The following is a 17427-nucleotide window of genomic DNA, read 5'->3' as shown; positions in this document are numbered from 1 at the left end:
ATATCTAGGGATTCTGTATCTATCACTCTAGTCTAGATATCTAGGGATACTATATCTATCACTCTAGTCTAGATATCTAGGGATACTGTATCAATCACTCTAGATATTTAGGGATACTGTATATATAACTCTAGATATCTAGGGATACTGCATCTATCACTCTAGTCTAGATATCTATGAATATTGTATCTATCACTAGATATCTAGGGATACTGTATCTATCACTGTAATGTAGGTATCTAGGGATACTGTATATATCACTCTAGATATCTACTGTATCTATCACTCTAGTCTAGATATCTAGGCATACTGTATCAATCACTCTAGATATTTAGGGATACTCTATCTATAACTCTAGATATCTAGGGATACTATATCTATAACTCTAGATATCTAGGGATACTATATCTATCACTCTAGTCTAGATATCTAGGGATACTATATCTATCACTCTAGTCTAGATATCTAGGGATTCTGTATCTATCACTCTATTCTAGATATCTAGGGATACTATATCTATCACTCTAGTCTAGATATCTAGGGATACTGTATCTATCACTCTAGTCTAGATATCTAGGGATAGTGTATCTATCACTCTAGTCTAGATATCTAGGGATAGTGTATCTATCACTCTAGTCTAGATATCTCGGGATACTGTATCTATCACTCTAGTCTAGATATCTAGGCATACTGTATCAATCACTCTAGATATTTAGGGATACTGTATATATAACTCTTGATAACTAGGGATACTGTATCTATAAGTCTTGATATCTAGGGATACGGTATCTATCACTATATTCTAGATATCTAGGGATACTGTATATGTCCCTTTAGTCTAGATATCTAGGGATATTGTATCTATCACTCTAGATATCTAGGTATAACGTATATATCACTCTAGATATCTAGGGATACTATATCTATCACTTTAGTTTAGATATCTAGACATACTATATGTATCACTCTAGATATTTAGGGATACTGTATCTATCACTCTAGTCTAGATATCTGGCGATACTGTATCTATCACTATAATGTAGGTATCAAGAGATATTGTATCTATCACTCTAGATATCTAAAGATACTGCATATGTCATTATAGATATCTAGGGATACTGTATCTATCACTCTAGTAAAGATATCTAGGGATAGTGTATGTATCACTCTAGTCTAGATATCTCGGGATACTGTATCTATCACTCTAGTCTAGATATCTCGGGATTCTGTATCTATCACTTTAGATATCTAGGGATACTGTATCTATGACTCTAGTCTAGATATCTGGGGATACTATATCTATCACTCTAGATATCTGGGGATTCCGTGTCTGAATAAAGGGCGATTGAACAAAAACTTGTAAAAAAAAGTAATTAAGAGTAGCAATCAACTGCACCAGATCAGGATAAGTTGATATTTGTTTTGGTTTCGCACGAACAGTGGACCTAAACAGAACGATATGATATCAAAATTTCCCTCAAGGGAACTAAATTTTATTGATGAGGAATAATATTAAAATACCAAAATGTCAACATAATCATAATCCAAAGTCAAATTCAATAAAACTATGGCAAAATATGAACAAAAGAAACATTTATTCAAAGACCCCTTAAAAAGTACAACGAGAAGAAGAACAGGTGATTCGAAAGAGTAAGTGTTTTCTGCTTCATTGGCCACACCCGCCATGTTGGGTGTGGCGCTTTTAAAAGAAGTGTCCAGTATATTTGAGTATCGACGATAAGTATATATATATCAAGATCAAGAGAAATTTAAAAAGATGATATATCTAAACATTTTTTTCGAAACTATCACACACTATCTGTCCGGTTTCAGATCAATATCAAACAGTCCATAAATTCAGGCCAGATTTCATATCAATATCAAGTTGACGATAAATACAGGCCAGGTTCATATCAATATGAAGCTGTCGATAAATCCAGGCCAGGTTTCAGATCAATATTAAGCTGTCGATAAATTCAGGCCAGGTTTCAGATCAATATTAAGCAGTCCATAAATTCAGGCCAGATTTCAGATCAATATCAAGCTGACGATAAATACAGGCCAGGTTCAGATCAATATGAAGCTGTCGATTAAATCCAGGCCAGGTTTCAGATCAGTATCAAGCTGTAGATAAATTCAGGCCAGGTTTCAGATCATAACCAAGCTGTCGATAAATACATGTCAGGTTTCAGTGTATTAAAAAATTTTTAAATTTTGCTTTTTGTTATCTTTATGCCAACATTATCTAACAAAACGTGTCGTTTGCCTAAGAATGCCAAAGACCAAATTTGGTCCACATAAGATAATTTTACAGGAGAAATAAGATTTATTTTATTACCCCTATTGGGCTCTCTCCTCCGGCCCCGGTATATTTTAGACCCGAGAATTATACAAAATTGATTCCCTTTCACCTGAAAATGTTTCCGATCAGATTTTGGTAAAATTCAATAATTCCTAAATCAAGTGTAGGCTTTTAAAGATTTTTTTCTGTTTCCCCTATTGGGCCCCAGTCATTCAACCCAAAAAGGCTCAGACCATCGCGTATTCCTATTTGCTTCTCTTTTCAGCAATAATCCCTCAGACAAAATTTAGGTAAAATCCAATCATTGTCACAGGTAGACATTTTTTAAAGATATTTTCATTTTAAAGAACTTACTCTATTTTCCATAGAGGGCCCGCTCTACTGCCCCAGGGGCAACCAGTTGTACAAAATTTACTTCCATCAATCGTATAATACTTCAGACTAAATTTGGGTAAAATCCAATTCTGCAGGAGAAATATGATCTTAATTGCCAAAATCCCCATTGTGGACATCACCCCTCCCGCCCCAAGGAACTCAGGCCCACCGTTCATACAAAATTGATGCCACTGTCACTCAAGAATGCTTCAGGCTGAATTTGGACAAAATCCAATCATTTCGACAGGAAGATTTCGATTTTAAAGGATTTCTATATTTCCCCATTGGACTCCTCCTCTCCTACCCCAGAGGGCCAAAACCCAACATTTTTACAATTTTTTTCAAACAATGCCTCAGACTAAATTTGGGGTAAATCAAATCATTTGTACAGTAGGAATAAAATTTGAAACAATTTGCATTATTTCAGAGCTCTTAGCTAATCTCGAACACCCTATTCTAAAAGCATCCCCTCTGTACACGACCATACCGCATTCTAAAATGACGCCGTTGTTCTGTTTGTATCGGCGCTTTCGTTTTTACTTATTTCTTTATGTTAACGGTAGTATAATATGTGAAAGTTAAATGTATTTGGCCGAAAATTAGAAGAAATATAAAGGAAGACATTGTTAAAATGATCGCCTTTCTAGCTGATAATGCCGTAGTTTTGTAGAGTTTGGCACTAAGCATTCCAAAACAGTTCATTTGAACTCTAAGAGAATAATCTGTATTCCTATTTCTGCGGACTTGATATTGTTTTATTACAATGCTGAATCTATCGGAGAGCATAGCACCCCAATCAAAAAGATTTTACGATGTCCTTTGATTTCATCATCAGATTTGTCGATGGTATTATATCTTTAAATAACAAGACATTTATAAATAATGTCCATCGTACATACCCATCAGAATTGGAAATCAATGACACGGTGGACTACTCTACGTCAGCCTTGACCTTTTCATACAATGGAACAAACTTAGAGGTAAAAGCTTTCCATGCTGTATGATAAACGCGATAATTTTAATCATATTATAGTAAATTTTCCAATCATAGATTGCAGCTACCATGCATCCCGCAACTTAGTATATACAAGTCCCATTTGATTCGATATGAAAGGCTTGTATTCAAAATCAAATTTTTCGTGCAAGGTGTCGCAAATGTCAGAGAAAACCAAACATCGTCTGCGATATGAAGGTGGAGGTATTTGGTGATCACAATTAAGTTGATTTCAATATAGTTAAACGTTTGGGAACGTGACATTATTTACTTGGATTGACCAAACCTTGCATGGAAGGTGTCGTCGATGAAGAAATGTATTGTCTCTGTTGTTCAAGGACAGACGGTTTGTTTTAGGCAGAATACTATTAAAGTTGTTTATTATATTAACCTTTATGATATATATGCTGAAGACACATCAAGCATTCAAAGAACAATTGCAATATATCGTTCTGCTCAATGTCACAACTGATATATGGAGGGTCAACGATATGGAAAACACAAACAACCCTTGCCAAGAGAGGTAAAATAGAGGGAAAAAGACCTTTAAACCAATGTTCATACGACTGTATGTTATGTCAGTACCCTCTCCTATATGTCCACATGATAATGATACAAGATGTACGTTCTTTCACGTACCTCAGATGACAAACATATTTATTCTGTCAACGAAAGAGGACGAAGCAAAGTTTTATTTAATATTGTTTGAAAGCAAATACATTTTTTTTAATTTTCAGCTGGATGCTATCCTTGTGCCTTCAATTTGGTTACTGGGCCTTACGGTGTCTCCGTCGATGCTTTCACTGCGTCATCCACTCATTCCCATTGTCCGATAAAAGATGTCAGGTTGAACAGTACCAATGCATGGTGTCCTTTACGAAGTATCCAAGGACAGTATATACAGGTAATACTTCAAGGTAATCACATACACTTGTATGACCGAAGTACAATACTTTGATATAACATAGTAGAAAGTACGGACCTAACGTTCCCAAAGTTTGCCGTAACTCCCTATTTGACGTTTTAATTCATAGTGACATAGTTAAGTATTCAAAAATATTTTTTTACACATGAGTGACTCCATACTCGAAAGTGTATATATTTTGAAGATAGAAAAGGCATATTTTAGTAAAATGTACATTAGGCATACATACACACATATATATACATGTATGAGAAATAAATTCTCTTTTGATGAAAACGTTAGAGAGTCTCCAATGAGTATGCATGACCAACAATACAGATACAGGTAGCAGTAAACAGTTAATTTGCATTTTTCCTGAAATTATTTGTCATGTTTGAGATATACAGGTATAGCAGATTGGTTATGGAAAATACATCATTACATGTATATATATTTATAAACTGTATAACAATTACATTAACAGTAGAGAGATGAAATTTGTGTAAAAAAAAAATTTCCTTTGATTTCTGACATTTGATTGTCATGGTTACCTACTGAAAAAATGCTAAAAATGCAAAAATACTGCTAATTCCAACCCAACACTACAACTTTCTAGGAGAAATTTAATTCTAAACACCTATCTTACAATCAACAACACTGTCATGGTAACAAAGTACTTACATTTCAGCAAATTCCAACTCGGAAATTCTTCATAACATGACCACATGTGAACACTATGAAAATTTCACTTCCTGTAAAGCTAGTTTTTGGTGCATAGACACAGATTCGAGACTGCCCAAATAGTAATCTCCAACACAAAGCTAAAATATTATCCTGAAAAAAATGAAACCCCACATTGTCCACTTTAACATGACAGAACCAATTTTAGCAAGGATTTTTTTTTTCATCTTTAATTAAAACCTTTATAATGGGGTAATCTAATGAGCAAAAAAATCACCCATGGCCACACCGAGAAACTGTGTACTGCTACCTACAACATTGTACTATACGGGATGGTATAATACAATAACAGTGATTCGATCTGCGAAAGAATGCAGCTAGATGTCTTCCAGATAAATAAAAAAAGGTCTCAGGTCACTTTCGGTATCCTTTTTGTTTGACATACCCGAAGTTGTCAAAGGCCTTCACAAACAAATACAACTTAACGAGGCTTGAAGATTATAACAGATTTATTGTTGTAATTTGTTGTCAAATCGTTAGAATTATGACAGAACAAATAATTATCGTTATTTGCCGCAAATTCCGAATAAATAACATTACGAAGTACGTCAATCTTGTTTATTTAACTTATGACAGTTTTTCACTCGGATTCCGTTACACAAACTTAACAAAAATAAATAAAGTGAATTCGTAACTTTTTTTTAAATGAACACCAGATGCATCCCTCCATGAATTCTGACTTAGAGGACATCACTTCTTATTTGATATGAACGTTTTTGTTTTTGGTGATTTGAAAATATACATCATAAATTATAATTTATAAATATGATTAGAGGCAATATACAGTGTTATTCTGGAAAATTTTCCGTTGAATCGGTTTCATCTGATTTGCCAGTTGGTCAGTTGTATATATAATTGTTTTGATTACATTCAGCAAATGCGTCAGAGTTTTTGAAAATCTTTTTAGTTTTATGCGATGTGATGAAAAATGCTGTAACTGATAAAGATGAAATGTTAAAAAGATTCTTATCGCTTAGAAAATATGTCTTTGTCAATATTGGTGATAATTTGAACATTTGAAGAGCGTCGATTTGAATAAACAGGAATACACAGATGTTGCAATATATTATGATTTATTTTACCATGTGGAGATGCAGATACCAGCATCTTTGAGAATGCCACGTTGAGAAACAACAAAGGAAAATATAGAATACATCGTATATAAATAATTGTATATTTTTGTATCAGTAATCATATTAATAGCACAACTTATGTTTTCATAAAAGCTACAATTAAGTTACAAGTATTCATCTAAAATCTTATCGAATCTTTTCGCGGTTATTGTTTTGTTTCGTTTAAACACGCGGACGCGAGGTGCTATGTATAAATGACAAATTTTCGAAGGATTAAACAGCAGTATAGTGGAGTTAAGTTCATGATATAGTACTACTGAAACTAAATCTAATCTTGTATTAAAAAGTACTATTCATTTGATTTTTGTATCATCGACGTTATCACGGGTTATGGAAAAATGCAAGTGGGCTTTTAGTGCCCAAGGTTTGGCGTATTCTGCATGTCTGGTGTTAATTTATTCAAATAGCAGCGCAGTTGAAAATATGCACATGTACACTACACCTGATAATTTACAGATTAATGAAAAATACGATATTTATTGAACAATTTATCGAGTCGCCTCCTATGTTCCAAATTTAAACATTTAACATCACAGACAACACTTTAAAAAAACACTTAACAGCTGCTGTAAATCAATCGCGGCGACTTAATTTTGCGTTTTCAATGTGTAACATCTTCATGCGACGATTCAATCTCACAATTCATAGTCAAATCTGGATATTTAGGACCAGATGTCAGTTCCGTCTGTCAAATTTTAGTGCGAAGGACTCCAGATGGCTGTTTGTAACCGATGTGTAGATACGTTATGTGAAATTATGTTACGATATATATATATATATATATATATATATATATATATATTGCGAAATCTGGATTGTTTCGACCGAATACTGCCTAACGTTACGATCATAATGATGTAGCTAAAGGAGTATTTGATTCAATAAAAACCAACTGAATACGAAGGATCTGCAAATGTGAAAGCAAACTCAGGTACCTTTACACCAGACAAGCAACACTCCATTGAATCGGCCGTAAAAACAATTCTCCGGTCACCCATGGAAACGTCAAACGATGTAGATAGTCCCACTACGATGAAGACACGATGGTAGAACATCGAGCCTTGGATTCCTAGCAAGGAAATTCGGGTGCCTGCAATTTTTTACTGAAAAATAAAAACTTAAGCAATGATCATAATCATGTAACTAAAGGATAATTTGATGCGGTAAAAACCAACTGAATAAGACGGGATCTGCTATGTGAAAGCAAATCGACGTACCTTTACAACAGAAACCAAAAATTTAAAACTTTAACCAATGAATTACAGCATAGTCTGGCCAATCAAGTCAGCTTGCAAATAGTTATCCAGGTTACCTCGAACTGTTAGAGGAGCTATAATTCACTCGGAAAATAACACGATTATGTCGTGGAGCATATGAAAACTAGAATCGGAGGGTACCATAAACAGGAAAATTCTGACCGCTGGGTAAAAGATATCATACTAAACAATGATAAAAAGTACTGAGTTCAGAGGAAATCTGATTGGAAAAAGCATTTTGAAAAACAGAGAATTTATCTTCCTTGTAAAGAAATTCATGACAAAATTTTCTTTACCAGAAGTGCTAGTTATAAAATTTGAGCAAACATCTGTACCACATCCTGTGGTAATTTAACTATGGATGAGGAAGGTAAGTTACCGCAGTTTTAGATTAAACATGTATCCTGATAGCAACTGAAAGCACGTACTATGATCCTGAATGGAAATGTAATTGGAAACTCCCTGTACATTACGAGTTATAAACCAATCAAAACATCAGATATATATTAGACCAGTCCGGGTGATATTATCATTAATATATATGGTTAACACGTTACATAAAAAATAAAATTAAACAAAGGATTGTTCCCTAGCCTTTAAATCTCAGGCCTGAAGTAGATATCATGCTTGCAAAACACAAGTTAGATTATTATATTCGCGGCATGCAATATGTCAAATGAGCTGCTACCACCCTAGCCTTTGTACCAGGGTAAAACTGATCAGTGCCCAGCAGTAGAATATTCTATACACTAACAGGCATTGGTCAAATGAATCGACAAAAAGATTTGCCAACAAAGTATCCTTATCATAAGTTAATGATGTCAGGGATAGAGCCCAATCACCTCTATTGTACCACGATATTCTCATTTTCGATTTTGATTAAGCCCCGCGTTCCTAACAAGCTGCGTGCCAGTGGCTTGAACTGCCGAGTTACAACCTCTGGATATAAGTGATAACACACAATTAAAGCAAAAATTCAAATCATAATTTATGCAGTGGTACTCGTACCTCGTACAGAAAAAAGTATACAGGAAGAGTTAATATATGTGACATGAGCTATTCACTCGTGTGTATTTTGTACAATGTTATACATGGCTGGATATGTCACAACGGAATAGTTCAAGTTTCAAGTTTATTGGATCCTCAGATACATGAAAATGTATAACATGAGGTAAAACAATACTATATCAATAGATACGTGACAAAATGGATGGTAACTGAAAGTAACGTTTCACTGTATTTTGTTAGGACTATTCAAAGTACACAGTACTTTCATAGATCAGACTGATAACAACTAGAACGATACGATTTACTTATATAAAACAAGCTGGTTTCATAACATCACGCTATATAAGGATACCATAGTGTTACTTCAAAACATTTTGTTAAGACTTTGAAATAAACACTTATATCAGTGCACTGAAATAAGTAACGGAATTCGTCACCTACTGAGGTATTACATAGAGAACATTTCTATCCTGTCTCTGAACATTGCGCCATCTTCCAGTTTCAATGGGAAATTTCATATTACAGCATCCAATTTTACATAAAATCCGTCTGTTTTTATCAGAGAGTTGAGTCAGGTATGGCTCAAGCATTAAAGAATTTTTAAAACTACTATAGAATAAGCCTCTAGATGAATTTTCCGTTTCGTTTCTCCATTTTTGTATAAATTGATCTATTAAACTTTTTTTAATACTGGTTTTGATACAGTATTTACTAATTGGGCCCTGATTCTAGAAAACAGCGCTCTGCCCTACATCATCAAAGCAAGATTTAATCAAATCTACCCATTTAAACTTACACAAATTGTTGACAGGAAGTTTGTATATCAGTCTGTACATAAGACTACTTAACTTTGACTCTTGCATTATTAACGAGTTGTAAAAATTAACCATTCTGAGTTTAATATCTATTTCCAGAGGGTAACGACCAAGTTCGCCATATACCATAAACACTGTTGTCGTGTTTCTTACCCCTAAACTTCTTTTACAAAATTGCAGGTGGCCTTTCTCGACAATTTAGATATTTTCAAAGCCCCATATTTCTGATCCATAAAGTATAATATGGCTTAAATAAGAGGTCAAATAATTTGAGCTGTAAATCAATTGGAAGATGTTGATTTTTAATACTCCTGTACACATAGAAAAGAGCCTTTTGTGATTGTTCACGCAACTTTTGCTTCCACTTATAAAAGTAACTTTTAAAATTAAATGTTACACCCAAATAATTAGCTATCTACTTCTTCAATTATAAGGCCATTAATCTTAAAACTTTCGCTATTTTTTTTACCTTTTCTTACAAAATATCATGACCTTGGTTTTCTTGACATTAACATTAAGTTTCCACTTGGTACAATACAAATGAAAGATATCCAGCGCCTTCTGTAAACCTCTAACAGAGTCTGAGAGAATAATAGTATGATCAGCATAAAACAAGACAAAAATATCCAGAAATATGTTAAGTTCATTTTGAAAGTTCTCCTTTAAGTGTCTCAAAGGAACACTATTGTTTTTACGAAAGAAATCATGACAGTGTCAAATGCTTTTCGAAAATCAACGAATGTTGTGTATAATATTTTTTTTATTTTTAGATAAGAATAGTGTGATAAGCGAATGAAGTATAAAAATATTATCAATAGTGGAATGCCTGTCACGAAATCCTGCCTGACTATGAAAAATTATTTGATGGGTATCAGTAAGCTGGTTATTTAAGATACGTGTAAATAACTTACCAAGACTTATTAAAGTTATTTCCCGGTAATTATCTGCATCTTTCATGTCACCTTTATTTTTATAAATCCAGTAATACATCACAAAAATCTGACACAACTTTATCAATACAACTTTTGTCAACACTAGTGTTAGGAACACTCAACATGTCTATTTGTTCCCCAGTTTTTGTTATTTCTTCAATATTAAGTTTATGAGTATATTCATTTTTCTTGTTTTGGTCCCATTTTACAAATTCAACAGTATTTGATTCGGTTACCATATTACCGCTTTCAGGATATTAATTTTTATAAACAATGGAAAAAGTTAATTGACAATGGACGTCGGAGAACATTGGGTTAAAGTTACATATTTCAAAGTTTGTAATAAAATTTAATAACTCAGTACTAAATAGTAAATAGTCTGCCACACTCACCCCTTTACAGGTAGGTGCTCCATCACTTTTGTCTGTATAAAGTCTACCATTACTCATAAATAATGAACACCTCTTACACATATCAATAAGTTTAGTGCCAAACTGATTACTGCGACCTACATCCTTATTTGCCCTCTCAAGTGGAATGTTATGGGACAAAAGTTTATGATAGGCGTGGACATTGTCTACATTTGAGTTATCTAAATTAAGAATATTTAGAAGTTTATTTTCAGGTACGACATAGTCTACCAATGTACTTGTGCGGGCGTTGAAGTCTCCCACTAACAATATGTTATCATTAACGGAGGAAAGATAAGTAATTCATTTTCAATTTCAGTAAAACAGTCATCTGATGAGTATGCAGACCCCTGAGGGGGAATATAAACACAACCCAATAAAGAACTAAAGTTTCCTATTTCTTACATGATCCATAAAACAAATTCTGAGTCTGAGTCAACAAATTCTAAGTTATTCGACAGAATAGATTTTAAAATTACTGCTATTCCACCGGACTTGTGTTTACATTTAGATCTATTGTTCATAAAATAGGAAAAACCACCTGGAACTTATAAATCATCAAACTCATCTGTTTTGGATTCTACACCTGCAAAAGTATCATTTTCATTAATAAGATCATGAAAGTCTGGGTTCAGTAGTTTCTGCGTTATTCCACAAACGTTAAGACAACTGATGGAAAGTTTACCGTGCTCAGACAATGCACCTGGGGACCTGGCCTATGTGCTCTGTCCTGTGCTACCAGGTACGCGTACATGAGTGCCTTGCCCTTGCCCTTGTGCACGCTGTTGTACAGGTGTGTCAGTTTCTGGCCGATATGGAGCACCATTCACATGTAGCGTGACGTACACGAGCCGTACATTCTCGCCGCGTTGTTTTAACTCTCTCAGTTTCGGCAACAAAGCTTTGCGACGATTAGCAATTTTCTGTGGATACTGCTGAAAAATAGAATATTGCCGTTTATCCCTTAACTTTGTTGGTACCTGTTTCATTACTGCTTCGCGATCACTTTACCGCTCAAACTTTACTATGATGCCCCTCGGCTTTACAACTTTTTTTCTGTATCTTCATCATTGGATTCTTCATTGCCATTAAAAATTAAATTATACTTTATTGATTGAGACTGTAATTTTAACAAATCTTCTTTAAAGTTATTTTTTTCTTGTTCCGTTATCCAGTTTTGATTTTCAAGGTCATGAACCCGGTTTTCAATGTCGTAGTGATGTTATTCTTCTTTTTCGAGTGTTTTTGTGTTTCTTAATTAGATCTTTGATTTTCACTATTTCAGCTTGCGTTTCCTGGACATTTTTTCCATAAGTTCAAATTTATTGTTTGACTTGACACTGACCAGGTATTACTTTTTCTCATTTTCAGTTATAGTCGATGCCGTCTGTGCGCGTGTTTAATATAACAAAACACGGAAGATTCCCATATCAATTAATCCCATCTCTACCGATTGATAGATATTTAAATGTCAATCTTGTTTCTGATTTGTTGTCTAAGGCTTAGAGCTAACCGGAAAAGAGGGCGTTAAATCCAAATCAACCGATTGGTTGATTTCTTTCAATTGATATTGGGATAGAAACTATTGAGGTTTTAATAACTAGCGAAAAACAAATTTCACCAAATGACAAGTGAATTTTAAATGCGTATATTTTTCTGCGTAACGTTTATATGTGATAATACTGGTATGTAATTACTAATTTTGTAATATTGAGTCATTTTGACTTATTGCAAGATACATATAGGTGGAGTTTCAGACGGTGTCGGAAGTGAAGGCGATACAGACTCGTGGACGAGTAACCCATCATCCATGCCACCAGTGGGTAACTTCGTACAAGGTAAATACCAGTATCGACGGAAGCGCATGGAGCAATATTGTGGATCCCACTAGTGACAAAATAAAGGTATATCTAACACTGTGTGTATATTTCAGTTAGCACACTCTTTGAAGGGTTGGAATTATTCATGCAAACAGACATTTGTGCAAACACTACACTGTAGTGCTGTATATATTAAACAGTGTCTAACACTACACCATAATCAGTGTCTAACACTTCATTACCGTGATGTATGTATTAAACGGTATTCTAAAACTGCACTAAAGTACTGTATGTATTAAAAATTGTAGAACACTACATCCTAGTACTGTATGTATTAAGCAGTGTCTAACACTCCATTACAGTGATGTATGTATTAAACACTGTCTAACACTGCACTCTAGTGTATCATAGTACTGTGTGTATTAAACATTGTCTACCACTACACTCTAGTGTATCATAGTACTGTGTGTATTAAACATTGTCTACCACTGCACTCTAGTGTATCATAGTACTGTGTGTATTAAACATTGTCTACCACTACACTCTAGTGTATCATAGTACTGTGTGTATTAAACATTGTCTACCACTGCACTCTAGTGTATCATAGTACTGTGTGTATTAAACATTGTGTGTATTAAACATTGTCTACCACTGCACTCTAGTGTATCATAGTACTGTGTGTATTAAACATTGTCTACCACTGCACTCTAGTGTATCATAGTACTGTGTGTATTAAACATTGTCTACCACTGCACTCTAGTGTATCATAGTACTGTGTGTATTAAACATTGTCTACCACTGCACTCTAGTGTATCATAGTACTGTGTGTATTAAACATTGTCTACCACTGCACTCTAGTGTATCATAGTACTGTGTGTATTAAACATTGTCTACCACTGCACTCTAGTGTATCATAGTACTGTGTGTATTAAACATTGTCTACCACTGCACTCTAGTGTATCATAGTACTGTGTGTATTAAACATTGTCTACCACTACACTCTAGTGTATCATAGTACTGTGTGTATTAAACACTGTCTACCACTACACTCTAGTGTATCATAGTACTGTGTGTATTAAACATTGTCTACCACTGCACTCTAGTGTATCATAGTACTGTGTGTATTAAACATTGTCTACCACTACACTCTAGTGTATCATAGTACTGTGTGTATTAAACATTGTCTACCACTATAAATATATAAATATATAGTGTTAGTGCCAAGACGTAACATCATTAAAGCAAATCTGGTTTTAAAAACCTTAGGTTTATACAACATGCATCTGATATAACTTGCTGTCTAACGTTTGCAATACCATTAAAATGTTACAATAATTAACATACAAATATTTCTGCTAAATGGTTACAAAAGTTCGTATATTAAGCTATTAAAATTACCATGTATTTATCATGTCAACGTTTCTTACCTGAATTATGTTTCTTTTTATCAAATTTCTACTGTATCAAAAAGTGTCAATTTTAGCACATGCCCTTCGTTTTGAAAGGTGTTCCGAGGAAATTTCGATGGAAACACAATTGTATCAAATTGGCTAGACGGAATCGTTCTCGCCAAGTATATCCGGGTTATACCGGTCTCCGGACATAACCATTTCTCTTTGAGGCTGGAGGTGAAAGGATGTCCAGTCAGTGATGTCCACAGTAAGTTTAGGGTGTGGATTTTTATTCTTGACATTTGCAGGTGTCATTGTTTATTGTAATACTTAAAACAATTTAAGGTAAATTGATTTTGGAAGTGTAAGTCATATTAGTTTCCGTCCCAAATTCGTTTAGAAACTTGAATAACGGTGGCCATAGTGATACTATTAAGAAATATTATATCTCTTTGTGAGATATGAAGCTGGATGCTAGTTCTCTTTCCCTGATAGCTTCACTATTGTAAACATTGTTCTTGTTTGAGAACGTAACGTTCATCACTTGGATTGACCATGCGATGTGATAATATGTACAATTTGTGGGAAGGAAATGGTGACCATTTTGTTAAAGTGGGATACTGATATTTTGTATGATGAACTCCATGAAGGAAATTTACATTGGACGTAACGTTTTGCATTTCTCGGTCATTGCAAAAATGTTTCAATAAAATGAATAAACAAATAAACGATGATAATTACAATTGCACGCATATATGAAAACCACTGTTTGTTTGGCTTTTGATACCGGGCGATCCCAAATTTTAAAAACGCATCTTGCATAGGCCAGTTTTGTAAAAGTAGAGAGTACAATAATGGGCGCGTTTTGAAGTTTTCATTTAAAGTATCATTTTATCTGTTGTAGTTGGCAAGTCAGTGTAAGTTTGTATAAAGATTAGAGTCACAGTATTTTTAAGTAATTATTTTCAAATTTCATATACTGTTATTATACATAATACAAAATAACAGCAACAAGCAAATGACAAAATATGACGAGTATTATTTAAACACTGCACTATCCAGGTAACGTCCGTTTTATAATTACATGAAGGAATAAGGAAAGTTATATTCACATTTACACAACAAATATTCTCAATCTAAGTGCACCCTTTAAATACTTGTTAGTGTTGAAATTACAATACACTTTAGTTAAAGAGTATACTTCAGATGACTATAGAAAATGTGTTTCTTGTTTTAAAAAACATAATTACCAAGAGAAGACATATTAGAATAGGGCAACACTTGCGAGTTACGCTATGATTTTTTTTTTTTTTTTTTTTTTTTTATTATAATTTTAATTATTGACTGAAATCTTTAATATCTTTAAAATAAGATTGTATAGATGAACAATATTATTGTACAGGCACATGCCAAAAATGGAAAGCCATGTTGGGAGCCAGTGGTGACGTTTTCCGTGTTAACAAGGACGTAAAAGTATCGAACCAAGGACTTTGTGGATTGGAGTGTTACAGACAAGAAGAGTGTGACAGCTTCATGTTTGACATCGTCTCAAACATCTGTAGATCACTTAGGTCAACTCCTGTAGTAATGAATAACACTGTAAATTTGAATGGAGTCTGGTATTTTATGCGAATATAGCTGAACAGGGTTCAAGTGGGAGTTATCGGGAATATGGGCTCTTTGTCTGATCGACGATCTCTATATATCTTCTTTGAGTGATTTTCACAGGTATGGTTTCTATAAAAGTATTTGTCAGCTTAAACGTATTATGGATAAGTTTAACGCATCTCACGGACGGAAACTGTTGTATACCATTGTGAACATATTGTATACTCTGTGTCATGAAAGAAGTATTATACCATGAAATAAACACGTCTTATAAACATTATTCGATATATGACTCGTATTTGATAAAGCATTTTTAAGAATCATGCACAAATAGCATATTCCCAGACGTCATAATGATTGTTTTTGTTGTCAAATTATCAATTGTTCTTGTTTTAGTCTTTTTTGTTTGAACACTCATATATTAACTGGTCAGGTATATATCAAGTCTTGCTATTTATATTCTCAATTATACAAATACATCTACACATAGCGTAATGCCTGGGTGTTCCCATACTGGATAAACTAATTACGGATGGGCCATGTAACGTCATATTGGAGTGATATACTGTTATGAAACCTTGAGATTCGTTTGGTGTACATCAAAGAATCAAGCTATTCTTATCGTCAGGTCAGCAAGGTATCGCAAACGAAACCTCCAAATTAGCCTTGAAATGGTCTAGGGGTGCAATTGGTTAAAGTGATCGTAACCCATGGAGTATGGAGGTAAGTGTAATATATACTTCACGAAAACAGTATTTCCCTACCAGAAATTACATAAATATAAACTGCAACTAGAACGTTAAATTAGGATATCTTTGATTGAGAGCAGGTACATCCTTCGACAGGAATATACTTTTTACAACAATAAGGAGAGTATTACAGGATAGAGGGTTATATTTTCTCTAATCACATGCTTACAATGTTAAGTAAATGACGAATGGCATTTTACAAGAACAAATATGTAGTATCCGCCTGATGGATGCACTGAAGGCAGAGCATTCCAAATATAACCAATTAACAACAGATACAAGGTTCAGCCACATGGAATTTGCTGATTTTTATTAACTAAGTGCGCATGTCACAAATAACAAATGATCAATACTTTTCGATGTATATTGTCGCATATTTCTGATCATAATAGCACTACAATTCAGATTTATTTTAGATAATTCTTTATGGTATAAGACAACATCGTTTGTCGTCATTTTTACATTCCGAAATGTCTGAAGCCTTGTCAACTTATAGATATATCACTGCGCTTGACAGAGCAGATTGAAAATAAGTCATAAACAGATTAAAATTTTCAAAATTTCACATCTAATAAATAATACCATCGCAAAAAGTTGGGTCAGATCGATATACGATGTACATTGTATTTTCAAGAGTAAGTTTTATCTTGATCTCTTTTATTTTTTTCAGTGGCTAAGATCTGATTTTGTCACTAACCACTGGTCAATATTAACTGTTTCAAAATCGCTATATATATAACAAGTTTCTTTTCACAATTATGTCTAAACGGCATCTTGTCTGTTTCCCACAATATCGTCCATTTGGGCGTAAAATGATGCTCACACGTCTATCTCTAAAGTTAAAGGAGATAAATATAAATTTATGTCAATTAAGAAATTCTATTAGTAATTTGAACGTGGATTGATTTAATTCCTAATAGCCTGTCTATACCTGTGGTCATCTTGTTGAAGATTGTTCTCATCTCTTTCTTCATTGTCCTCTTTTCATT

General features: G+C 33.9%; 1 protein-coding gene across 1 annotated transcript; it reads left to right on the top strand.

The window, feature by feature from the left end:
- The first annotated feature begins 3784 nt into the window (after nt 1-3784).
- LOC132561172 (neurexin-4-like) lies at nt 3785-17122 on the top strand. Its single transcript, XM_060225898.1, has 6 exons — nt 3785-3875; nt 4409-4575; nt 12616-12774; nt 14196-14349; nt 15484-15639; nt 17109-17122. Exons 1-6 carry the CDS (start codon nt 3785-3787, stop codon nt 17120-17122), a joined length of 741 nt encoding a protein of 246 aa, XP_060081881.1.
- The last annotated feature ends 305 nt before the right edge of the window (nt 17123-17427 follow it).

This window comes from Ylistrum balloti, unplaced genomic scaffold, assembly GCF_031769215.1.
Source record: "Ylistrum balloti isolate Yb309-2 unplaced genomic scaffold, AGI_CSIRO_Ybal_v1 Utg371162, whole genome shotgun sequence".
Classification (NCBI taxonomy): Eukaryota; Metazoa; Mollusca; class Bivalvia; order Pectinida; family Pectinidae; genus Ylistrum; species Ylistrum balloti.
The sequence above is the reverse complement of the archived record's forward strand: the minus strand, read 5'-3'. Positions and strand labels throughout refer to the sequence as shown.

Bases quoted from the DNA above. Each gene is read 5' to 3' on its own strand.
- LOC132561172 (XM_060225898.1), top strand. From the start codon at position 3,785: ATGAAAGGCTTGTATTCAAAATCAAATTTTTCGTGCAAGGTGTCGCAA. The intron at 12,775-14,195 runs GTATATCTAACA...TCGTTTTGAAAG, and splicing joins CCACTAGTGACAAAATAAAG to GTGTTCCGAGGAAATTTCGA. The intron at 14,350-15,483 runs GTAAGTTTAGGG...ATTATTGTACAG, and splicing joins TCCAGTCAGTGATGTCCACA to GCACATGCCAAAAATGGAAA.